Source organism: Denticeps clupeoides, chromosome 3 (genome assembly GCF_900700375.1).
Source record: "Denticeps clupeoides chromosome 3, fDenClu1.1, whole genome shotgun sequence".
Classification (NCBI taxonomy): Eukaryota; Metazoa; Chordata; class Actinopteri; order Clupeiformes; family Denticipitidae; genus Denticeps; species Denticeps clupeoides.
In genome coordinates, this window is record NC_041709.1 from 18,179,563 (window position 1) to 18,204,982 (window position 25,420).

Here is a 25,420-nt window from a genome sequence, read left to right on the forward strand (position 1 = left end):
GCAGCCATAAACTGTGTATTGTGTGCCACAAACATCTTTATTAGAAGCTCAAGTATATTTAACAAAAGATTCACAAAGCAAGAATTGTCACAAAACGTATCACAGTGGTATGACATCATGTAAATATGGCAAGTAGCAAAACACACCCTAAATGAAATGGATTAAAAAAACAAAACATATTTATCCTATTCAGGGTGCAGTATGAAACTATGTCACGGTCTTATTCCATTCACAAGTCATTATCGTCTGAATACATAAAGCAAATGTGTTCCAAGGATGGGCATCCTGCATTCACCAACATCATCCTGTGCTTTTATTTACTGATCCAAAACCAGCTATTATAACTACAGCCATTAACCTTATTATGATGATCCCAGGATCACTTTAGAGTCACAACTTTAGATGCTTGAATCTCAAGGGTTTCTCAGGGTCATTCAAATTACAGTCTTCAAGCACCAAATATGACCATTGTACCTCCATGTGACTACCTTGGAGTCCAGTGCAAAGACTTTTATAGTCACAACATTCCGAGCAGCTATCCAGCAGCTGTGGAGATGCCAGCTTTGAAGACGAGTCACAGGTTTGCTAGGATATGAAGGTAAGCCATGGCAAACTGACGTCTCTAGTTTTCAATCAGCAGCACTCGCACACAAACGTACACCACAAACAACTGACAGACAGTTATATCAAAGTGCAGTGTGAGTGTTTTAATGCAGTGTATGAACACAAGACGAAATCGTTTTGTTGCTATGGACTGAGCTGGCCAGTTGCCACAGACGACCGTTGCTCCTCTGTCCCAACGTGCACCAGGAAGCTGCTGCTGCCACGGCATCCCCAGTCGTAGCAGTCTGTTGACAGACTGAGACATGGGAAATATGTCAGATTCAGCCTAGAACTATGGATTCATTCATTCTATTGTTTTCTGGGGTATGATGCCATGATCATGATCGAAATCTGCATGCCCTGTTTGTAGTGGACATAGTCCTCAAGTTAGAGTACTTTGTGACTATTAAATATTTCAGAAAATTCCTAAAACACTTAATTTATGGGTTTTTACATTACAGACCAATACTAAAGATACAGGAACTATGAAATAATACACATGTGATTGTGTAATGAACAAATAATAGGTTGAAGATTTCAAAAAAGTTGAAGATTTGCATGTCTCCAAAGCAGGGAGTTTTTGCTGTGATGGCAGCATTTCACACTATTGGCTTCTCTCCACCACCTTAAATTAGATAACGGGGATGGTTTTCCTGAAGGTTTATGCTGATAGTCAAGCAATGAATAACATTTTTCTGCTGTACTAGTCAAGGGAGCTTCAAAAATGGCTTTTATCACGCTGAGATAGCAAAAATAAAGTTATCAACCGATATCAATAGCATCAGTAGGCGTGAGAGATTTAAGAGGTTTTTTGCCAGGCTGATGTGAGCAGTCAGGCTCTGTGAATGAATGAATAAATTAACAATAATGTCTAGGGACAAACCCCTGCTTCCTAAACTGGTGTAAAGAAAAGCATGTTGCTGGAAAAGAATATTCTTATTCTTCTTGCTTGTTGTTCAGCCACATTTCCTGCTGAATTTTATTGCATATTGTGCATGTGCGGCTCCTTTTAAGCCCCTGATTTAGCTATTGAGTTGAACAGAAATGCTAGTTACCTGGTTGAGGTGCTCTGTGTGGGCACACTCCAAGCCAAGTCATCATCACTGTCATACCGCTTTGGATTGTCAAAGAAGTAGCGTCTGTTTGAGAAGACGTGGCTGGGAACAGCAGAGCCGGTGCTCTATAACACAACCAGAGATGTCAGCTCCGTAATGGAGTATTTTTGCATAATAACCAGTGCTTGAACGTTTCTCTTGTAGAAAAACCCCGTTCTGCCAGCTAGGGTCTGATGTGGTAAAAGAAAATCCCACACAAACTGACCTTGTCCTGGGTGGGCTTCCGAACCCGAAAAAAGTAGACCACCAGTGAAGTCGGTAGCAGCTCCCAAACGAACAAAATCACCCCAAAAACAATGTACCCCGCATCTCCCAGAGTGGACCTCAGATCAGCCTGCAGAACCACAAGAGACACAATCACACTGTGTGCTTGTGTGTGTGTGTGTGTTTGTTTGTGTGTGATGGTCATTACCTGGTCAGATACGTTGTACCAATCATAATCAAAAGAGTTAATATTCTCTATATCTGTCAGTGCTAAGACAACCAGATTGTAGCACGCCCTTGACGCATACAGCAAGACGACCATAACTCCGATCAGGGTCACCTGACACACTGATGTGCCCTGCAACCAATCAGAGAACTGACTTGAATAAGCAATACATTCCTACGTTAGACGTGTTTAATTAGCAGAAGGCTTTTAGGAATGGCCTCAGTGAAAGTTAAAGATGACGCCCTTACCTTTGACTCCAGGTAAATGCTTGCCAGGGACATCTTGGCCACCTTGTACAGGCAGACAGAGAGGGAGACTGCACAGAGGACGAACAGCGTGTCATTGATAGTGACACGCACCAAGACAATGGTCTTCACCTGCATATCTGATGTTTTCACCAGGAGAGCACAGACCAAGTTGACCAACAGGAAGAGGAGGCTGATCCCTACAAAGACGAGGTACAAGGGGACCCTGCAAGGAGGGAATTAGGGCAGTAAACATCCACCATCATTTCATCCTGTAAAATTCGGTTGTCCAGGGACACAAGGAAAAAAAGGTAGAAACGATATTCAGGTCGTTGAGGTGGGTTTTTCTTTTCAGCGAATTGGAGGCATTACTTCTAATCAATTCAGTTGTAATTGCAAACGTTTTCACAACTGTAATTGCAACAAAGCAACTTGACAATTTGGTTAAAACAGCATGGATTGGAAGATTCTCACAGAAGAAAAGTGACAGTGAATGGAATTGGATGAGTGTCTTTTAAAATAAATAAAATTAACCCATTGATTCTTCAAAGTGTTGCATAACAGAACTAAAAAAAATACATTTTGTGCTCATTTTTTCATCCAATCACCGAGCAACTGCAATGCTTCGCACTTTTTCAAATCATGACGGTCAGTGGATTTCCTTTTTTAGGGGAGGAGTGCTAAATTCTCTGGCCGGACAAAGCATGAGAAAGGGTGGTAACCTTTCCCCTTATGATGACAAAAGGGGAGACATTCCATATGATCTGCCGCTCTCTGAACGGCGAAGCAGAATGACCAAAGCTAGCTTTATACATATCTCCTTTTCTAGCCACTGCAGGACCATAGACATAATGTTAAATAATCTCGGAAAGTGAAATTGTCATAATACGGGACCTTTAAAAGAGCCGAAAGTCCTATAGCATACAAAAGACCAGTCTGTGGAATTAGTAGAGCGTTCAAACTGCGTTACTAATAAATGTAGCTTGGCAATATGGTCGATGAAGTGATTACCATGGTCGATTCACGACAGGGTTTGATTTTCAGCAAATATTCCTATTATAGGAAGTGGTTGTTCTGAATTGACCCTTGGTGTGTGCATCCATTCCTGCCTTATCATGATTGAAATTGGTTTCAAATTTAGTAGATGAATGGAGCTTTTTGTTAATGGTCATGAAAGATTGAATGAATTAATGGTTTTATGCATGAACATTGTGGGCGAGGTTGTACTGCATGGTGTACTGCCATATACACAGTTCTGGATTACAATTAGACCATTTTTGATGTAGTGAATGAAGGCAGATGCATGTTTACCAGAGCAAAAAACAATACATACAGAGGCAAGGTCTTTTGACCTTGCCCTTACTTAGACTTACTTGTACTTCAGAAGTTCAGGGAAATATTTAGACTTTGCCTTGAAGAAAACCTGTGATGGAAAAGAATATAATATGAGACATTGCTGGTATTCAGCCCCCCACCAAACACCACAACTACTAACAACAATTAACAAACCACAGGATCCTTGGGTCAATGGACCGATTCCAAAATCACATAGAACTCAAGCTGTGATTAATTATTCTGAACCACAGGAAATCAGACCTAGGACTAAATGTGACAGATGTCAGAGATCCTCCTTTATAGCAACTAATTTAATGATAAAATGCGCTGGGCAACATATTTCTTAAAGTTAAAAAATGGAAAAGCAGTGTTCAGCAAACGGGGGTCGACCATCATTCATCAGCCTTTTTTTTCAGCTCAGCTCAGCAAAAAAATGGTTCCTTATGGCACCTGAATAACGCACCTCAAAACAGTTCCTGTGCATTTTTTTTGTTCTCTCACACAATTTTTCATCCATGATCTCACATACCATTTCTATTCTGACAAGAGTTTGATTCCATCATGGCTCCCCGGAGAGACGCAGGTTGGACAAACTGTAATTTCGAAGCTTGACTGGCCATTATGATAACACAATGGTAATGACAGGGTGAAAAGGTCCACGTCAGAGTGTAGACTGGGTAAAAATTACACCTCGCAGGGATTCCGCACTACCCTGGTTTGTCACTGTATGATCTGCTTTCCCACACCGATAAAATATTCATTTGACATGGCAACAAACTATTTTTATATTGTGACAACAGTTCTGGTGTTGGATTGCAGTGGTTTATGCAGTTCCCTTTAGCTCTGATCGGAATATTTCTCAAAGCGAGGAGCTATCTGCGACCGCATCATTAAGCGTGCATAGGTGTGCGTTTCATGGGCTGGTGATTCGCTGCATGAATAGGTAATGGAGGCTATGTGGGTCGTGAGCGAGTATGTTTGTACCTCCAGCTAAATGAGCGTTGCAGTGCTGAATAATATAAAAGTCTGTCTCTCTTCTTTAGTCCCATAGGACATATCCGCCCTCCTCCTCCTCCTCCCACACACACAGATTTCTTTAAAGGCTTACGTCCACTCAATATCTCTCTTTCTGCTCCTTTCTTTCACCCCCGCCCCGGCTGCCTTCTCACATTTTGCTTTCATGCTGCTCTCTGACACCCTTTCATTCTCCATCTGCCGGTTTCACTCAATTTCTGTCCCTTTATCCCCCTGTCTTTCCTCTCATTTACCCTGTTTAATTTAATCAGCTCCTGTTTCTCACATACTTTCTACCTATCCATCTCTTCACCTCTCCATCACGTCCTCATCCCTTCTCTCTCCTCACCTGGGCACAGTAGAGGTTCATCAGGCTGAGGGTGAAGAACTGCAGACAGACCGGGCAGCAGTAGAGAAGCCAGAAGGTGAAAGGTCCGAGCGTGTTGGCGGTCACGCAGTCCCGGAAGTAGAAGGAAAAGAGGACGGCACGCAGCGCAGCCCACAGCAGGCACAGGAACAGGAACGCTGTCTGGTAGCTGAAGCGCTTGTGCCGGTAGCGCAGCACCAGCCACAGCTGGGCATAGACGAAAGCGAAGAGCAGCGAGTAGAAAACGGTGTAGACCACCGTCAGGCCAAGCTTCACGAACGGCGGGATGGAGGGGCTCAGGGTCGGCGGGGACAGGGACACGTTGGCGCCCCCGCCTCCATCAGTGCTGCTCCCACCTCCGCCTCTTTCCTCAGCCCCCTCCTCCATGCGGTCCCCTGTCCTCTCTGGTGCTCCTCTGGGATGACAGTTGTAATGGTTCCAGAAGATTCTCTGAGTTGGAGACTGTGGCGCTCAACGCTGCCTTTACTGCAGACTGAGCCTCACAGTCTGCCTCTCCCCCTCCATGCAAACCTGCCAGAGAAACATGCAGGCTGCTTCTCTGGCAGTGAGAGGGAGAGAAAGAGGGAGCAAGGTAGGGAGGGAGACCGAGGCAGGCTTCCGCGTCACGCTTCGAGAGGTGACTGTGAACACATGATCGCAGCTCTGAGCCACACCATTGGTCGGATAAGTACGAGAAGGTGGGAGGAGAGGGTGTGTGTGTGTGTGTGTGTGTGTGTGTGCATGTGACTGAGGGCGAGAGGAGGAGAGATGGAGAGAAAGGAAGAGAATGTTCTAATACATATTTCATTGTGTGTGGCTCTCCTGTATTATATGCATGCGGCGCCCTTTCATAACAATGATGGATATCATTTTCACTGTGATATGGGATCACTCTTCCCATCGCATCCAGCTTAGTTCTGTGATTTTCACAGCACAGTATGAAAGCGTACCATCAGATGGTGATGTTGAGCTCCCCCAAATCTGTCGTTCATAGTTAATTATGGTGTTGTAGATTTCTCCTTCACTTTAATTCTCATTTTTGTGTTATGGTTTTCCCTTCCACTGCTTAGTTTAGCTCATAGGAGTTATGAAATATTTTGTTTGTGCATGATTTTTTCACTAAAACGTATCCCTCATAAAATAGGGGGCAGTATTTAACCAGAAAGCAGTAAGAATTACACTGATCCCCCTTGTCACCATTCAGTCCTATTAGTAGAAAACACTTATTCAGTGTGGTTTTGGTGTGATGCTTGCTGAAGGTAAATTAATATACATAATAAAAATGAAGGTTAGTGAAAAAAGGATATTTAAAAAGTGTCAAGTGATTAGCATGTTTGGCTATTAACTATTACTTAAGGAAATTCAACCACCATTAACATAGCTGTGCCTGTGCCTGCATTATCCAAACAGGCTTCCCTTGCAAACTGGCTTGTGTTATGAGTGTGCATTTTATGGAAATCTCCTTTATTGTTCACATGCAGTCACAGAGAGCCACTCACTACCACCTCAAGAGGCGCACAGAGGTATTACAACGTAGGGTAATTAGGCACTTTTCTCATGCTTGTTTATCTCGGCAACTATGGAAGATTATAAGCACAAATATTCAAATGGAAACTGGCAATGCAATATTCAATCAGAGCATGCAATTTTCAATTGAGTATTCAATCAGAGCATGTCATTTGATTGTAATTTTGCAATTTGCAAATCAATGTGCAAAACGATTTGCAAAAGGAATTGCAATACGAAATGCAATGGAAGATGCAAAAAAAAATTAAATTAATAAAGGATTGCATCAGCGCTTTGGACATTGAATTGCCAATTGCAAAAGGAATTGCCATTTGAATAAATGGACAGAAAACCCATGGCAAAATGGAATGCAATTCAGTGAATTGTTATTCTATTTTTTATTAAATATATGAACTAAGGATTACATCAGCACTTCGCACATTGAATAATTAATTGGTGGTAGTAGCCCAGTGGGTAACACACTCGCCTATGAACCAGAAGATCCAGGTTCAAATCCCACTTACTACCATTGTGTCCCTGAGCAAGACACTTAACCCAGAGTGTCTCTAGGGGGGGACTGTCCCTGTAACTACAGATTGTAGGTCGCTCTGGATAAGGGCGTCTGATAAATGCTGTAAATGAATGGAAATGAATGAAATGAATTGCCAATTGAATATTTATGCTTATAATCTTCCATACGCAACACAATATCCAGACATTCACGGCCTCCGTATTAATTTTTATCCTTTTGTTAATTTTTGAAGCACATTTCACTTTTTTGAGAGCCCACCCCGATCCAGATATAATTGGAGCTGTCATAATTTCATAACGCGGTACTACTCCGTGGCGAACAGTCTTTATATTGACCACAGTTATTAAATGGGCTATTTGTTGGCGAGCTTGAAGAATGAGAACCACCACCCGCCCCCCCAGCCATCCAGCCAGCCAGCCAGCGCCCCGGCTCCGCCTTCACCGGCTCGCCGACCTCCCCTCTCCCTTCCCGGCGCGTCCTCCGCGGCGGCGGCACAGCGTCCTCTCCGCTTCCCCCCGCACGCACCTACCATGGCTCCGCTCCAGGCCTGGGTCCACGTCGCCCTGGCGCTGACAGCGGCCGCCCTGGACCGCAGCGACCTGTTCCACTTCGGGCCGGAGGCCGGCGACCTGCGCCTGGAGCCCGGCAGCGACCGGACACACGAGCTCCGTCTGGACCGCAAACTTTACTTCTTTGACGGAGCCTTTGAAAGCGTTTACGTGAGTATGGAAGCACGCTTTCTGGTTCAATATACTGTTGTACGCCTGAATATGCTGTTTATATGCCTAAATATGCCTTTTTAAATTCCAAATTCCAATTTCAATTCCAAAATGCACTGCCCACTGTTGGATCATATTTTTTGTTAATTGGTATATAAATATAACTGGTTCAGATCTTGATTTGGAGGGCAAAAAAATAAGCAATGGTCTCTGGTCTCTGTTTGTGCTGGTATTAACTACAAGAGGCCAGTAGTTTTAACAAAACATCTAATGATGCATCAGATTTTGTTAAAAAAAAAAAAATAATAATAAAAAATAATAATAATAAAAGCCATTGAAGCCTTTGTAGCTGGACCGGGGGGGGGGGGTCTGGGTCCAGCAGTCCACACCCATAAAAGCCGCCCCTGCAACGTAAGACGGTCTGTTCAGAGGACTGCATGTGGTGAATGGGCTCCAGACCTAAATATTTATTCCAGTCTGAGGATGTACAGGCCGGTCAGCGGGTCTCTTATGGGTTTATAAAGCTGCCAGCGCAGCTGAGGCTTGTCTCAACGCCTCGCTTCTGAGTTTCTCAGCGTCGCAAATCACCCGTAGCCCCTTGCCCTTCCTTTGTAGCCCGTTCACCCTGCTTCTCTTTAAAACCATGGCCAGTTGTCTGAGAATTCTGCTCGTGTGTGTACTTCATTAAAGATCATTGGGGGGTCAGTGGTGGTGGCCATTCACCTTTTCGTGTAAACAGTCGTTACAGGTCTTACTCTGGACTCTTTTGTTGAGACCCGCACACCCCCGTGGAGGTCAGTTCCCCACAACTCATTAGAAAGCTTTGTGATGGGGACATAACAGGACTTTTGTGTTTGGATCAAAAAGCCAAGGCTTCTGAAGGGCTCAACAAGGTTCTCGACGCCGCCCATTGTGTGCGCTATCTGGAGTCACTGATCTCAGGCAAGTTAGATTATCTCAGCACTGTGTCAGAAAGCCAGCGTCTGTCACCTCTTGTTGACAACCTTATCGCCCCCCCATTGATACGGATGTTTCCGAGCAAATATAAGGGCACTTAACAGAGGACCCCGTGTAGTCTGACTTCAAGGCTTGAATGGCTTCGTGCCTGATACACCACGTACCTGTGGTCAGGTTAGACTATTAAAACCCATTAAAAGCTGAGGAACCTCGAGGTGGACCTCTTTCAGTCAGCTCGACCTAGACAGATTGAGTGTCTCAGCAGACTAACATGAATTGAAAATAGTTTCAATAGAAAATTTTATGAAATTAAACAAAGTTAATAGTAATGATGTAGTTGAATTCACATTTGCTGAAGAAGGCCAGTTTTATTTCTTCTTTAATGAGTGCAGTGGTGTTCAGTTGTGCTAAGATAATATAAAAAGGGTTTTGAACCTTATAATAAAGATTTTCGTGTCACAGTGAATATAGCATTGGTGCTGTAGACAAATTGTTGCTGAAAGTTAGTCTCCCTACATTTATGCCGAAATTCCATTCATTAACATTCCATTCATTTCCAGCTACAACAGTCATTTAAAACATGTGTGGTTCATTTAATGCTATTTTTTTTCTTTAATCACCCATTAGCACGTTATATAAGGACTTAAGAAACCAAGCATGTGGCACATAACTAGGCCAGCCAGCGTACAATAGAATTAACGTTTAAGCCACTTGTGCAGTTTAAGACTAAGGTTAGGTGTAAATTTATGTAATTTACAGCTTCATTTTCATAGTATTCATAGTTTCACTGTAAATCTCAGTCCACTTGGGTTTATAACAGTACACAATTATAAATAAATATATAGCAGCTATGGTATTTCCTGTTCCCATGAAAACAACATATCTTTTTCCTCTTTTCACAATGTCTAAATTAAATGTCTTTTTTCATGTCACTAAAAAGTTTTAGTGACATGAAAATGTAAAAAGGGGCCTTCTATACAATAGTATACAATACAAAAGCAACACAATTAATTGTTGCCTATTTATGAATAGTAGCATCAGCGTATGTGTAAATTTTTGTTCTTACATTTCCTGTACCTTTCTTTCTTTCTCTTCTTCTCTCTCTCTCTCTTTCTTTCTTTCTTTTTCTTTCTTTCTTTCTTTCTTTCTTTCTTTTTCTCCCTTTCTTTCTTTCTTTCTTTCTTCTTCTCTCTTTCCTTCTTTCTTTCTTTCTTTCTTTCTTTCTTTCTTATCTTGATCTTTCTTATTCCCACCCCCATCCTTCTCTTTATTTCCCGCCCTTTCTCGTTCCCTCCCCTGCTGCACAGGTTGAGGTTATGTTGCTTCACTGAGTGCCTGTGCAGCCGCTCCAGCTGGCTTTGATATTGCAGACCCCCCTCCTCTTTCTCTCAGCAGGTTCACTGGCCCCCTTTCCCCCTGGGGCTCCATGCTGGGCGGGTAGTGGGGGGCTGGGAGGTTAAACAACTTGTGCAGAATGATTTCAGGGGGTGGCATTTTTATATATTTCTGTTGACAAGATAATTTCCACGGATTTAAAATCCATTTCAGACATTGTTTAAATTTAGAGCCCATGAATGAATGCACTTTCACTGCTATATAACAAAAAAAGATATTGTTTTTTTTTTTCTTGCACTGGTTTATATAATTCTATATAACTCTAAACAAGAGTTGATCAAGATGTAATGCATTCCTTTATACAATTTGTCATTTAAATGTGGTTAAAGCAAGTTTTTTTTCTGGTTTCTGAACTCACACAAAAATGATTTACACTTCTTTGCAGCTTTGAAACTGGTGATATCTCAAGTGGGCACAGATTTCGTGAAACAATACCGTTCCTGAAACAGAGAAGAGGGGAGGCAGTGGGGAGACCAAATCCAGATTTCTGTTCAGCCTTTTGTAAGAACATTTGTTGGTCTCACAGGAGCAAATAAAGTTCACAGCAGTATTTAGTGAGCAATTTAGACTTAAAAGCTACTAATTGAGCCTGCTGCTTTAAGACAGATGTGAATGAGCAGAGAGGGGATTCTAGCCTCAGTCTAAGTCTAATTCTGCACAAAATGCATGCAAAAGAAAGCGTTAACAACAGTTGTTCACATCTTATGGTGAAATGAAATTCTACTGCTGCTTCTCTAACAGAAATCAGCAGAAGTTGAGTTGGCAGTTTGCTGTAGTTTACAAACGGGTGCTTGCGAAGTAACGTTCTTCTTGCTTTTCAGCAGGGGTGACACTCGCCCTTGATTTTTGTTTGGGTACTGCTGTTTCTCAGAAAAGGGTTTTAAGTAAGGCGTCTTGCATTTGTGATGCCAAAGGGCAATTCCTGGACCTCACAGGTACTTTGTGATGATTCAAAAGACTGCTGTAATTTGCACTGGGCGGGGCTATGTAACAGTTGGTGGTGTGTGTTCACAGATCTCTCATTTATCTTGCCAGTGTCTTTGTGTAATTTCCCATTACACTTACACTTCAAGTCCAACTGAGATTGTGTTTTTACTGTTAAGTCAGTAGTAAACTAAGGTTTTATTGCGTCTTTCTAATTGTACAGTAAACTTTATTTTTCACAAATGGCCACTTGCTTATAAAGTGTGAGCTGCAAAATGTGGGCTTAGACATAATTATACAGTTTCTGAATAGATTCAATTGTCATCTTTTAAGTATTTACATGTTGCAGATTTCCTGGTTAAACCAAGGGACAGTTTCATTAAAGTGCCACAATCTGTGAAATACTGTTATCTTATTGGGCAGAAATTAAATCTATGTATTTTTACATTTTGCAGATCAACACAAATGGATTCATCTCAATGGCCAAACCTCCTGCTGAGTCAGATTATCTGGGACAGATGCCTGCCAGCTTTGGTCTTGCCGCAGCATTTATGGGAGATCTTGACACCAGCGATGGGATTGGGAAGGTCTATTTCCGGCAAGACAGTAGTGCTTCTGTGCTCCAAAGGATCAATGAACATATCAGCCAGGCGTTCCCTGCAGAGGATGAAGTGGAACCCACCCATGCCTTCATTGTTACCTGGGAAAATGTGGCTGTCAATGGAGAGTCTGGTCGGGGAGATGGGACAGTCCACAAGGCAAGACTGTTTTTACTGCTGTGTAGAAACCCAATAATGATAGTATTGGCATTTCACGATCATTTAATCAGTCCAGTATCTGTCAGATGGTTGTTATTAAAAGATGGGGGAAAATTGTGTAATTATTGTGTTAAAGACTTATTCGAATGAAACATTTTTCTTTTTTTTTGCAGAGAAACACCTTTCAGCTTGTGGTGGCATCCATGGAATCAGCTTCTTATGCTATCTTGTTGTATCCAAGTGATGGACTGCAGTTCCACTTGACAAATATAGGGGACGAGAGCAAACCTGTTGAGGTTGGGTTCAGCAAGGGCCTGGTAAAGGGCTGGTTCAGCTGGAGTACCACTCAAGGCCCATACTACAGGATCACCACTGATGATGTGGAGTCCATTCAGAGTCTGACACAGTAAACTTCAATTGATGTGTTTTTTTATATACATATGGTTCATTCAATGCAAAGCTATCTCTATAATAATGCCAAATGTGAGCAAATGAATTAACATAATATCAAGAATAGAAAGCTTTACTGGTTCAGATCTAGTAACACTGCTTCTCCTTCCTCTCAAGGCAGACCAACTCGGGGCGGCAAGGTTTGTGGGTCTTCGAGATTGGCACATCTTCATTTTTCACGTCAATTACACCAGGACAGGTTTCAGAAATTTCACCAGGAGCAAAAAACAGTAGTGAGCAGGACCTAGTGTTTCCCACAATTGATCCAGAAGAAGTTTACACTGAAGAAGCATACTCTGATGAAACAGCCTCATTGTCACCTGAAGTAATGTACCCTGTGGAACCCTCACCTGAGGTAATATACCCTGATGAGTCTTTACCCGACATATACAGTGAAGAATTTCTTCCTGGGGTAAAATACCCTGTGGTACCCACACCTGAGGTAATATATGATAAGGATCCTTTGGCCAATGAAACCTATCCTGAAGACCTCTTGCCTGAGGGAAACTACACAGAAAAACCCTTTCCTGACGAAATCGAGGAATTCTCACCTAGGGTAGTATACCGTGAAGAATCCTACCCTGAGGAACCTTCTCCTGAGATAAACTACCCTGAAGAAGCATCCTCAGAGGCTCCATTAAGGCCAGTGGACACATCTCAGTTCCAGCCAAATTACCCACATCCACGACGCCAGCCAGAAAACCCACAGGTGCTGGTGGTGAATGAGGATGACTTGGAAATAGATGGTGGGTATACTGATCATTTTAAATAGTCATGAATCTGAACAACCTTTGGTTAATATCTTGTAATATGTACGTTGCAACCACATGGAAGTAGTATGGAAAAATTTTTGGAATTTTAGAAACACCTGATGGTAAGAATTTTTATTTTTGTACTGCAGTGTTTTCTTATGACTATGAGAGGTGCGCCAACAGCCGTCAGAAGTGCTCCTCTTTCGCTGACTGCAGGGATTACTCTGGTGGCTTCTGCTGCCACTGTAGACCTGGCTTCTATGGGGATGGCAGAGATTGTGTTGCTGAGGGTAACATTTCGATCCAGTAGCATTACAGTGTTTAGCAAAAAAGGACATTTGGAGCATTCTCTGAAGTCAAGTGGACATTTTTTTTGTCAACAGGTAAACCTCAGAGGATGAACGGCAAGGTCAATGGACGTGTATACGTTGGCAACTCACCAACTGCTCTGGAACTGAACAACCATGATTTGCATTCGTACGTGGTTGCCAACGATGGTCGAGCTTACGTGGCCATCAGTGCCATTCCGGATACCCTGGGTCCTTGTCTCCAACCCCTTGCCTCGCTTGGGGGAGTTATTGGATGGGCTTTTGCTCTAGAGCAGCCTGGATACCATAATGGTTTCAGTGTTGTTGGTAAGAGGAAGTTTAATCTCTTGGGAAGGTTGGGCTCTGACAAATCTTACCCTGATTAGCAATATTTGGTAATGGACAATGAGTGAAAGTAATTTACATGAAAGCTTTTTCAAAAGTAACTAAATGAAAAGTACATATATAAAATTGATAGATGAGCTCTTCCAAATCTTCCAAACCTTCTCCCCTCTTGGCTTCTGGTGATTCCATACGAAATAAGTGTGATAAATATTTTATGCATTAATAATGCATAAAAGCCTTTGCTAACCTTTACAGCAAAATGCTCTTTTCATCTTGTGTTTGTGTTGTTCAGTTTGCGTTTGTTGTGTAAAGTGGGATCTAATGCTACCATCATGTCCCTCAGTGACAAATCATCCGGTTCATGAATAATATCTCTGTGACTGAGCAAGAACCCTACACATTGATCTTTATCGTGATCGTGACTGCTTGAAATTCAGGTTCCTTAATTCTGATTTTGTGGTTGCTGTGTATCTGTCATAATGTCTGGTTTACAATGTTCTTCAGACGCTCCCCCTCAATATCTCAAGTCATAGTTCCAATATTTAGGAATGCAAACTCTGGCTTGAGGGGGAAACATGGGGTTTCTTTGAGGTTCTTGAGACACCAGTTCTGGCTTCATATCCGCCCTTTTTGTTTTCGCAGGAGGCAGATTTACCCGGCAGGCAGAGGTAAGCTTCCATTCCAGCAATGAGAAACTGACTATCACACAGGAATTTATGGGCATCAACGAACATGATCACCTGGTAGTCAACACATGGCTGGAAGGCCGCCTGCCAGAGATTCCACCTGGGGCGACAGTCCAGATCAACCCATACACCGAGATCTACCAGTATTCTAGAAATGGTATGTATTGACTCATTGGAACTCTCACAATTTGACAAACTTTATTTAAAGTGTCAACTCTAACCAGACCCTTGCTTTTTTCGACTGCAGTGATCACGTCATCCTCCAATCGTGACTACACCATCACTCTACCTGATAGTACTGTTCAGACAAGGAGCTACCACTGGAAGCAAACCATCACGTACCAGAGCTGCGAGTTCAGCGAAGCAGCCTGGTCACCTCACTCCACCCAACAGCTTAATGTGGACCAGATCTTTGTCATGTACGATGCTGGCAACCAGCTCATTCGCTACGCCATGAGCAACAAGATCGGCTCCATACATAGTGAGCTCCCACCTTCTTAGTCTTTGCTGATCTTTTCACCAGAGAGTTCGTGAATTTGTTGTGCATTTGTGCAGTGATGTTCAAGTTTTGCATTTTGTTCATAGAGGCGTTTTTTTTTTTTTGCTCACATGCTCAGCTTTTTTCAAGTTCTTCTGATTTCTCTTTCTTCTTCGAGGGGATTAACAAGGTGTTCAGAACCTTTGTTACAAATTGTACATGTTTATTGGCCAGTTGTTGAATTATACTGCCATGTGTGTGTGACTGTGTCGGTCAAGGTTGCTGGGAGAATGTGAGCATGTGTATGTGTTTTAGGGGGTCAGGCTCGGTTAGGTTACGCAAGCCATCTTGACTCAGCTGGAGGTTATGGCCACAGAAACGTAACATCTGTGGCTGGTTTCCCACAGCAGACACTTCAAACAGCCGGCTGTCGAGTCGAAATGCTGGTACCTCTGGCATCCAACTCAACGCTGTTATTAATCAGGGCTGTTTTCTTGTTTTGGGGGGTCCACAATGGTTGTATGTGTGCATGCTTCTTTGTTATAGTCTACCCAGAGGGATTGTTGTACATGTGGCGCATAAATAACTAAAGAAAGGATGACATTATTCTACAGTCTGTTGTTTCTCATTGACAGACATTGTACCAGAGCAGAACCCGTGCTACACTGGCAGACATGGCTGCGACAGCAACGCCATGTGTCGGGCTGGCACAGGCACCCAGTTCACCTGTGAGTGCGCTGGCGGGTACACTGGAGATGGACGCACGTGTTACGGTAATCACAGTCGAGTTGATTTATACTTTTGCACTCCTGTTGGGTCTAGTGATTTGATTAGCCCCCACGCTGAAACTCAAATGGAGAAATGCCGGGAGGGAAACATGGTTGGGAAACTCTAGTGAGATGTTGGAGATTTGAGGGGCTCCTCTTCCTGAGCGGGGGGGTTGGGTTCGTCTGTAGCTCAGGGGGGAGAAGAGCTTCCTCTGAGGGAGTCGGGCCGGCAGCTGTAACACAGAGCAAATGTGGGAAACTGCTGGTGCGGTAGCCCATGCTTGCTGCACTCCGCTTGCAGTGAATGAGATTGGAGGGCTGTGGGAGCAGTGATCTTTTCCCGTTCTCTAAAAAAAACAAGCACGGATGTTGGAATTAGAATTTAAACACTAGCAGTCAATGACTAAATGTTAATGAAAACTAAGCCTTTAAAAACCATAACTATTACTGTAGTGGCTGAAAGACAAACTCATTCGTTTATTTCCCTTGTCTAAGCAATGTGTATACTTTTTTTTACATTTTTTTTTTATATATTTCAGAATGTGAAAACCCCTCAAAGGACATTTAAAGAAATGTGTTCCAAAAGCAAGAACAGTGGAGGCCTGTTTGTATTTGATTGAAGCTCCTTACTCTGTCTCTCGCTCACCTTTCTCTTTCTCATTTGAACTCAGATATTGATGAATGCAGGGACACCCCACAGATTTGTGGCCGTCACACCATCTGCAACAACCAGCCCGGATCTTTCCGCTGTGAGTGCATAGAGGGGTTCCAGTTTGCCAGCGATGGGAGGACCTGCATTGGTGAGTTTTTTTGAACCGTGTGTTTCTCAGTTGTTTTATTACAGCCATGGTCCAAAATGTGCATGGCCAAACCAGAAATGGGGGAGTTGCAACTTTGCAGGTTTCATTTAATAATGGGAAACTCTTGGTTTCCATTTTAAGGTAATGTATTATATATTAAAATCTTACCATATTATGTATGCATATTTTTCATTTTATATAAATACATACATTTGTCACCACATACACGCAAACCACAGATACTATAAATCAAAACCAAAAAAAAAAAATATATATATATATATATATGAAGAATGGATTCCAAGGAATGGAAAGTTTATTAGTGTATGTATCTGTGACATCAGTTTTATTTTGAGGGGCCTTGTTTCTCTATCGGATTTTTATTCAGCTTTTTTCATTCACTCCTGTATCTTGTGTTGTGTCTTGTTCTTTCTTATATATTTTTTCTCATGTTTCCCTTATCTCTGGCTTCGTGTCTCTGGCTTGATGTTCTTTTGTTCATGAGTCTTGTGTTCAGTCACTCTGTCCTTCTGTTCTATCGTATCTTTCTGTTCTGATTCTCTTGTCTGTTCCTGTCCATACCTGGTCACCGTTCTGTCCTTCTCATTGCTTCTCTTTTTTGTCTCCATGTTTCTCCCTCTCTCAGAGGTGGAGCAGGGGGTGGACCACTGCCTGAGAGGCTCCCATGACTGTGACATTCCGGAGCGCGCTCGCTGCAGATACACTGGTGGCTCTTCCTACGTCTGCGCTTGCTTGACGGGTTTTTCTGGAGATGGTCACTCCTGCCAGGGTCAGTTGTGTCAGTTTTTATTCACAGTGGACATTCCTGAGCTGTTTTTTTTCCTGACACTTTCAGGAGTTTGAGAGAAAGAAGGGCCACAGGATGCAGGAAGACTGACAGGGAGAGGATGCATATGGGTCGTAGCACACAGAGAAAGAAAACAGTGTGCTTGAGTTGTATATTCAAGTGTCTCTGGGTGCGTTGATGTTTCACCTATGAGAAGTTTAACGGATGTTTGCTTAGGGTAGACGACTTATGAAATGCTAAGGTGGTGAAAAGGAGCAGAATTGTTTTTTCCATTTTTGTACTGAATCAGGCCAAATGATTGAATTTCTCAAGTCTTCAAAGAGTGTTGTCCATATTGCTGTAAAACAGTGCACACTTCTCCACTCTAGTAAAGACAATGCAAATTCACTGTATGCTCATAAACACAAGACCTCTCAGGGAGGAAGTGTTTGTGTATGTGTGTGTGTGTGTGTGTGTGAAGGCAGATCCAGGCCCACAGCTGCATTTAGCTTGTACTCTACACCCCTTCCCCCAATTTTAATACATATGGCTTGTGTGATGGCTTGCCTTGGAATGTTACCAAAAACTGGATCTGGGAATGGGGATATGACACAGAGAGGAAATGCTGAGGTGTGTGTGTGTGTGTGTGTGTGTGTGTGTGCGCAAGGGGTTCACATTTAATCTTGTGGTGAACAGATGTGCAAAACTAGCACTATGAGGAGAGGCAGCAGAACCATCTGGACCATAGAGTCCAAAATTCTATGAAGCATTTCTACTCTGGAGATCTTCTGTGGTTAGTGGGTTGACATGGGTTATCGTCTTTTTTTTAACAGATATTGATGAATGCCAGCCTGGTCGTTGTCACCAAGATGCCACCTGCTACAACAACCAGGGGTCTTTTACCTGTCAGTGCCATCTAGGTTTCCACGGCAACGGCTTCCAGTGCATAACTGACTCTGGTATGTCCTGCTATCCTTCACCTCAGGACATAGCTGTCTTCCTCAGGCTCAGCAGTGTGAAAGTGTGAACACAGTATTGTGTGGGTATTAATATTAATTAACTGGATTTTTTTTTGTTCATTAGGGGTTTCACTGATTGTATGATGATGGTTTTAATAGAAACAATACATTTGCACAAAGGTCTTGTGTTGACAAAATGAGAAGCTAGAAGCTTCCTGAAGTCTCTTCACTGATACCCCATTTCCCCCAGTACAGCACAATTCTGATTATTTCAAACAAAGGAACAAATTGGTACATTAAAACTAAAATTTTGCAACACCCGTTGTTGAGGATGTATGTTTGATTGGAACATTTCTGCTCAGAACTGGTAGAAGCACAGGCTAGAGCCACAATGAATATTGTGGATGCTGGAGAAGTTTTTCTTTCAGCATAATGATAGTCCTTCTCTGGTCTTCTTTTTGGCATATCTTTCAATATGCCACATTCAAAGGCCATCATTTTAGCTCCAGTGTTAGAAGCTTTCTTTGGTGTCCCATGAACTCAGTATCTCATTTTCTATAAGTGTTCTGGTTATTAGTTTTTAGGCTTTTTTGTACCAGCTTTAAGTATTTATAATGTATCAAAGTAGTGATAATGATATGAACTTAACAAATCAATACACCTTTGTTAGCAACAGTGTTCCTGAAAACGTGATCACTTATTTTTGTTGCAAAGATATTCTTTTTGGACCACTCTGTGTTGTCTCCTTCTTCTCTCACATTTTTGGCTTCTCTCTCACCGTGTGGCTGTGGCTCACGGCTGTACTGTGTTGTCCTTCTTTTTCTTCTAACCACTGGAAATTCATCACAAACCAACCATCTTCTTCCACCTGACATTTCAAGCCACAATTGAGTGTTCCATGCACTACTTCAGGTTTCTGTGTGTCTCTTCTTTCTGCTCTCAGAACGTGAGAAGACCCCCTGTGAAAAACACAGAGAGAGCGCTTTAGCTGCCAGCGCCCCCACTACGTTCTTCCTGTTCTCACACCGGCCCACTCCCCAGTTTGTGCCCACCTGCGACCCATACGGTGCATATGAACCCACACAGTGCTTTCCCCACGCTGGTCAGTGCTGGTGCGTGGACCGTAATGGACAAGAGATCCAAGGAACCAGGAGCGGAGATGGAAGCAGGCCAAGCTGTGAGTGATGAAACACGCATGCTACACGTAGATAGACATAACATCTTACCGACTCAAGCACACATGGTTATAAATGTGGGTTGAAAGATAATCTAATGCACATCTTGAACAAATTTGCTAAATGTTCAGGGGGCATTTTTTCTAACCAGTTTCTTGTGCTATACAGGCATCGACCATGGGATTTCGCCGCCTCTTGTGGGTCCCACACCACGACCAGACGTGAGTCCCCCGACACCAGGCACCAACCTACTTTTTGCACAGAGTGGCAAGATTGAGCACATCCCCCTTGATGGCTACAGCATGAAAAAGGAGGAAGCAAGAACACTCCTGCACGTTCCAGTAAGTTCACCAGTTGGGATCCTCCCAACTCTCCTCTTCTCCTCTGTCAGGGATTCTCCAAATCCAATCTTCTGTTCTTTCCTACTGTTATGTTTTCTTCAAGTTTCTTCGATGTGAGGCTTGTGTCCTCTCCTTCAAAGATCTACAAAACTTACAAACAGCTGTGTGATTAAGAGAAACAAAATTTCTGCCGTGATGACCTCACTCCATGAAAATGTTTCACGGCTGGGGCCCCAAGCTCTGGCTTACATTTGGTAGGACGTAGAGTATGGAAATGAAAGACTTCCTCCTTCTTTTTTGTCCTCCTCCATGAAGTGATTGTTTACGAGCAGGCTTGACAGGGCCCATTGATACCGAGTTCTTCCTAGGCTGAAGTGTCAGACATTCCTCTCAGACAGACAGGGCTTTATGTTCTCAGATATCTCCCTCTGCCTTTGACATTTTGTGAAATTGACCAGGCTTTGACACAGACTTTTTGTGGCATGCAGGAAACGGGAGGAGAGGGGTGTTTTAATCAGTAAGAATGTCAGTATAATCTAAATTATTTTTGATTGTAAAAATTGTAAAGGAGAGGTGACTATTATTTTGAAATATTTTTATTAAATCAAATTTTTACATATTAAATATATACCATCTCATCTTAACATGTGCAACATTTTCTTTTTTATGACTTATTGACTTATTCTCATAAGGCTGGGAGACTAAATGCAGCATTACACCATTACAAGAACTATTTTATTAAAGTAAACATGAACTCTCATTTACTCATTTACTCTCTCTTCAGAAAGTGGTTATGTAAAGTGAGTGAGTGGGTCAATGTGAAATATGTTGTGCAATTGATTATTTCAGTTTATCATTAGTTTTACTATTATTAATATTATTTTAAGTGGCTTAAAATTGGGAGGTGATATCACCCCTAAACACCTCTGTTTAATTCCAGTAGGCCCCATTCTCCAGTCCACACAAAAGGTCATGTGGTCATAATATTGCTGACTGGTTGTGTAATAACAGACACACACATGGAGAGAAGTTGTCTGTGGAGGAAACTAAACATTTGATAGAGGAAATGTGAAATATTCTGGGCTTGCGAGGGTTATATTTATGTGCACAAAAGACTTCTATTAATGTTGTATTGATCTGTCTTGTATTCCTATCAAGGAAAATTTGTTTCATGAGCCATATGCCATATTAAAAATGTTTGTCCACAAAATCAAATGCTATAAGATATGATTTTGAAACATGTGTTCATTTCTCTCCAGGATAAGGTGGTCATTGCTGTGGCATTCGATTGTGTGGAAAAAATGGTCTACTGGTCAGATATCACAGAGCCAGCCATAAGCAGGGTCAGTCTACAGGGCGGGCAGCCAACCACCCTCATCAAAACAGGTAAAAGATCAGATGAAAAAGCAGCCACTCTCAGATCAAAGCATGAATTAATTAGCATTGCCATGCCACTGCCTTGCTTTGCTCCACATGTATGAGGTCCCGGGTTCAATGCATCTGCATTGTCATTTTTTGGGGGGTAGGGGGCAGTGGTGGCCTAGCGGGTAAGGAAGTGGACCCATAACCGGATGGTTGCGGGTTCATATCCCAAACCGTCAAGGTGCCATTGAGTTGTGCTCTGCTGTGTATTACAATGACAAAGCAATTTAACTTTTTTTACATAGAATTTTACATTTTTCATTTAACTTTTTTTACATAGAATTGTTCCACTGCTGGAATAAAACTATGTAGAGGACATTATACATTATTAGATTTGTTTGAATTTTTGATACAAGAATTACCCGCCTTCTTTCACTTTCTCCATTCTTTACAGATTTAGGCAGCCCAGAAGGCATTGCTATAGACCACTTGTCCCGTCTCATGTTCTGGACTGACTCCATAATGGATCAGATTGAGGTGTCCAAGTTAGATGGCAGCTACAGACGTGTGCTGTTTGATGAGGACCTGATTAACCCTCGTCCCATTGTTGCTGACCCCAATAACGGGTAGGTTTATATTAAAGTAAAAATGAACTTTCATTGTTGCAACATGTACCATGTAGTACAAAATAAAATAATTATACTCTAACACTTTGTTTTTGACTCCCAGCCGACTGTATTGGGCAGACTGGAACAGAGACGGCCCTAAGATTGAGATGGCCAATATGGACGGAACCGATAGAACAATTCTTGTGTCGGAAAATCTTGGACTGCCCAATGGTCTGACCTATGACCCCCTGAGCAGAATCCTCTGTTGGGCTGATGCAGGTAAGGAGGACACTTCTGTGAATAGAGAAGTTTACCATCTTGATTACCTGTGAACACAAATGGACCCCATGTGATAATGTTTGATGGGGAACGGGCTTCATAACATACCTTTCAGGTCAAACACTTAAATTCTTTCTAAAGTATGTTGACCACTGTTCTTACTGCTTCTGTATCTCAGGAACTCGCAAGGTGGAGTGTGTAGATCCATACTCACGATACAGGAAGAAAGTTGTTGAAGGCATCCAGTATGCCTTTGCTGTTGTATCCTATGGGAAAAGCCTTTTCTACACTGACTGGAGGAGGTATGGCAACCACAATAAATGCATTACATCTGCCCTACTTTAATGTTTTGTACAGGATGTTTCATGTCTGAAATGAAATAAATAAATATTTAACGAGTAGTCATGTATTTTATTAAGATTCCAACTCTTTAATATGAATCTATGCTCTGTCATGATGGTTTTCTTCAGGGAAGCCATAATTACCATTGATAGGATGGCAGAAAAGGAGACAGACAGCTTTTTACCTCAGAGACGCTCAAAGCCATACGGCATTACCACCACCTATCCACAATGCCCTCCAGGTAAATATTGACCCACTATAGTTTTCCAGTACAGGTCTAGGAAAACAGAACTCACAGTTTATTACGCTGGCATTTCATTCCAAAAACTCTAAACAGATCTTAGTTTCTGAGTTCTTATGATCTGTGTTCAGGAAGGCATTAAGATGATGCCAGAGAGAATGAAGACAAAGACTTTCTGGACACATTCCATACGTGTACAATTGGCAAACAATTCCTACAGGCCTGAATATTTTTCCGAATTTTCAGAGAGATTTCAGAAATCTCTCATACAGACCTGTAGTTTATCGTGAGTAAGGACACCAGAGATCACAATACATAATATTTCATCTGAGACCTTAGAGACTTAGAATACTGAAGGAGGTTGTGCATTCCAAGAAAAACCTATCCTGGGAATTCCTAAACCAGTTAATTCCCCACTCACTCCCTGCTGGATCCTGTTAGTCAGGCATGTACACCCTATATATCCAAGTACAGCTGGTCTTTTTTGCAGATGTTTTTCACAATGTGAGATTATGCTTGTAAAGTACTTACATAATGCTGGTTGTACAAATGTTGCTGCCTATCAAGAGCACAGTCCCATTGTCCATATGGACTGACTTCCAGTGGTCTGAATTTGTCCTAACCATTCACTGTATCCTCCCAGGGGTAAACTATTGCTCAGCAAACAATGGTGGCTGCTCACACCTGTGTCTGCCAAGGCCGGGTGGTCTCACCTGCCAGTGCCCAGACACGGAAGATGCCAGCTGTGTGGAGAGGGGACACAACCTGTGAACTTGCCAGGGTTGCCAAGAGTCCACTGAAAAAGGGGGGCAGGGAGAGTCACACGTGCCTTATGACAAACATTTATAATATAGGAGAGGACTCAAAAAAGGAAAAAGAAAGAAAAGTCACCCTGTACTGTACATACCTTCAAAAACAGTCTTTGTCATCAAAATCAGGGAAGGAGTTTATGGGTTTAATGATTAGGGATTATTAGTAAGGCGTACATATGGAATTGTAACTTGAATAATTATATTTGCAATTATTTTCCAATTCCAGTGTTTAATAAAATTCCACAGTAATTATTATATTATTGTAAATAAATAGGTTTAAATATGTATTATTTTCTGAAATGCAGAATGATATACTGATGTTATATTTTGCTGCAATTTCTCACATGCGTTTACAGTCTGAAATTATTGAACAGGGAAAAGGGCCTTGGGGTCCTCTTTTCGAACCTCTGTACATCTGGAGTGGGCCCCACAGTGGGCGTCTTCAGTGTCTGTCTCATATGACCTCATTTCCCCTACGCACAAGCCAATGTTGACGTTACTTTACTCTGATATTAATGTCCGGTGTATGCAGCTGGGAAAGTGGGGTGAGGAAAAGTGAAGAGGAAATATAAGAGATATTAACTGACCAAGCAGACATGTACGTTCTGTACAGCTGTTCAAATTAAACAATTTTTCTAAGATAGTGTTGTATGCTGATTTTTTTTCTTTAGTCTAGTTGTGTAATCAAAATGAACTGTACAAGGGCACAATACACAATCATGGAAAGCTTGGTTCCAATTTCTTTGCTCTGGACTTTAAACTGTAGGATTAGGTATTGCCTTGGACAATGGCAATATTACTAGAAATGAACCACCAATATGTCAATTTACTTCTAACTAAAGTTTCTAATGAAAGGCAAAGTGCAGACTGAAGTCTCCTTTTAAAAGTATTTTTATTGGTTTTCTCCTTTACAATCATTAAAAAAACACTCAAGAAGAAAGTTTGTGATAAGAAAAATTACCCACATACTTAGAACATTTCCATCATATTAGTGAGGTGTTTTGGGTGTTGCAAGGGAATAATGAATTGTGTGAAATTGAATTAAATTATGGCATTAATTGAACTAGAGCATATGTTTTGTAGACAACTTACTCAAACGTAATCAGTGATCTCATTCCCAATTCATCTGCCATGCCTGTTTTAATTAATCCGATGATGCTGCTCTGTGTCCCTGCAATAGCTTGCAAATGACTGACACAGTGGTAATTTATGGATAAATATGGATTTGACAGGTTGATAGATTAGAGAATGTTGGACTAAGGGAATAGCCCTTGTATGGTTCAGATCATATCTGACCAATCGGTATCAGTTTGTGGACATCAATGGTGATTTGTTTTCACATAGTACAGTAAAGTTTGGTGTTCCACAAGGTTCTGTGCTAGGTCTGTTGCTATTTTCCTTATACATGTTACCTTTAGGTGATGTCATTCACAAACACGTCATTCACAAACACAAGGACATTAGAAAGTGGGTGCTCATCAACTTTCTTCTGTTAAACCCTGATAAGACAGAAGCTCTTCTACTTCGTTCTCAAGCAGACATAAAATGGCTGACTACATCATAACTCTGGATAGCCTAGATTAGTTAGATTAGGTTAGATTAGTGTAACACAACACACTGGATGCTCTAGTCGGTGCATGAGTAAACTCCAGCTAGTGCAGATGGCTGCAGCCAGAGTTCTATAAAGAAAAGTGATTGTCATTGTGATACACAGCACAGCACATAGTGCACACAATGCTCAAAGGCACCTCAGTGGCACCTTGGCGGGTCAGGATTCGAACTGGCAACCTTCTGATTACGGGGCCGCTTCTTTAACCGCTAGGCCACCACTGCCCCTTAAATAGAACTAGGAAATTTGACCACATCACCCCAATCACTGCTCTGGCTACCCATCAAATTTAGGACTGACTACAAAAATAAATGGACCTTATAAATGCTCTAAATGGTCTCGCTCCACCTTACCCGAGTGATCACCCCTTGCAATCAACGGGTGCGGGGTCACTACTGGTACCCAAAGTACAGAAGGTC

At 42.1% G+C, this 25,420-nt stretch overlaps 2 protein-coding genes across 2 annotated transcripts; one reads left to right on the top strand and one right to left on the bottom strand.

The window, feature by feature from the left end:
- Window positions 1–18: 18 nt before the first annotated feature.
- Window positions 19–5,743, bottom strand: gpr137bb (G protein-coupled receptor 137Bb). Its single transcript, XM_028971704.1, has 7 exons — window positions 5,092–5,743; window positions 3,767–3,816; window positions 2,397–2,619; window positions 2,131–2,280; window positions 1,924–2,052; window positions 1,659–1,783; window positions 19–859 (listed from the first exon to the last, which is right to left on the bottom strand). The coding sequence occupies exons 1-7, from the start codon at window positions 5,494–5,496 to the stop codon at window positions 748–750; spliced, it is 1,194 nt and encodes a 397-aa protein (XP_028827537.1). The 5' UTR covers window positions 5,497–5,743; the 3' UTR covers window positions 19–747.
- A 1,534-nt stretch (window positions 5,744–7,277) lies between these two features.
- LOC114785431 (nidogen-1-like) lies at window positions 7,278–24,033 on the top strand. Its single transcript, XM_028971701.1, has 20 exons — window positions 7,278–7,866; window positions 11,598–11,900; window positions 12,074–12,306; window positions 12,468–13,096; window positions 13,252–13,392; window positions 13,486–13,737; window positions 14,398–14,598; window positions 14,689–14,922; window positions 15,555–15,692; window positions 16,358–16,486; window positions 17,133–17,276; window positions 18,107–18,232; window positions 19,176–19,409; window positions 19,576–19,748; window positions 21,008–21,134; window positions 21,565–21,736; window positions 21,840–21,997; window positions 22,176–22,299; window positions 22,468–22,580; window positions 23,224–24,033. Exons 1-20 carry the CDS (start codon window positions 7,495–7,497, stop codon window positions 23,349–23,351), a joined length of 4,131 nt encoding a protein of 1,376 aa, XP_028827534.1. The 5' UTR covers window positions 7,278–7,494; the 3' UTR covers window positions 23,352–24,033.
- The last annotated feature ends 1,387 nt before the right edge of the window (window positions 24,034–25,420 follow it).

Bases quoted from the DNA above. Each gene is read 5' to 3' on its own strand.
- LOC114785431 (XM_028971701.1), top strand. From the start codon at position 7,495: ATGGGCTATTTGTTGGCGAGCTTGAAGAATGAGAACCACCACCCGCCC. The intron at 17,277-18,106 runs GTCAGTTGTGTC...TTTTTTTAACAG, and splicing joins AGATGGTCACTCCTGCCAGG to ATATTGATGAATGCCAGCCT. The intron at 21,737-21,839 runs GTAGGTTTATAT...TTTGACTCCCAG, and splicing joins GTTGCTGACCCCAATAACGG to CCGACTGTATTGGGCAGACT.
- gpr137bb (XM_028971704.1), bottom strand. From the start codon at position 5,496: ATGGAGGAGGGGGCTGAGGAAAGAGGCGGAGGTGGGAGCAGCACTGAT. The intron at 2,620-3,766 runs GTAAGTCTAAGT...CCCTCCTTGCAG, and splicing joins CCTGAACTTCTGAAGTACAA to GGTCCCCTTGTACCTCGTCT. The intron at 860-1,658 runs GTAACTAGCATT...CCCATGTCTCAG, and splicing joins ACACAGAGCACCTCAACCAG to TCTGTCAACAGACTGCTACG.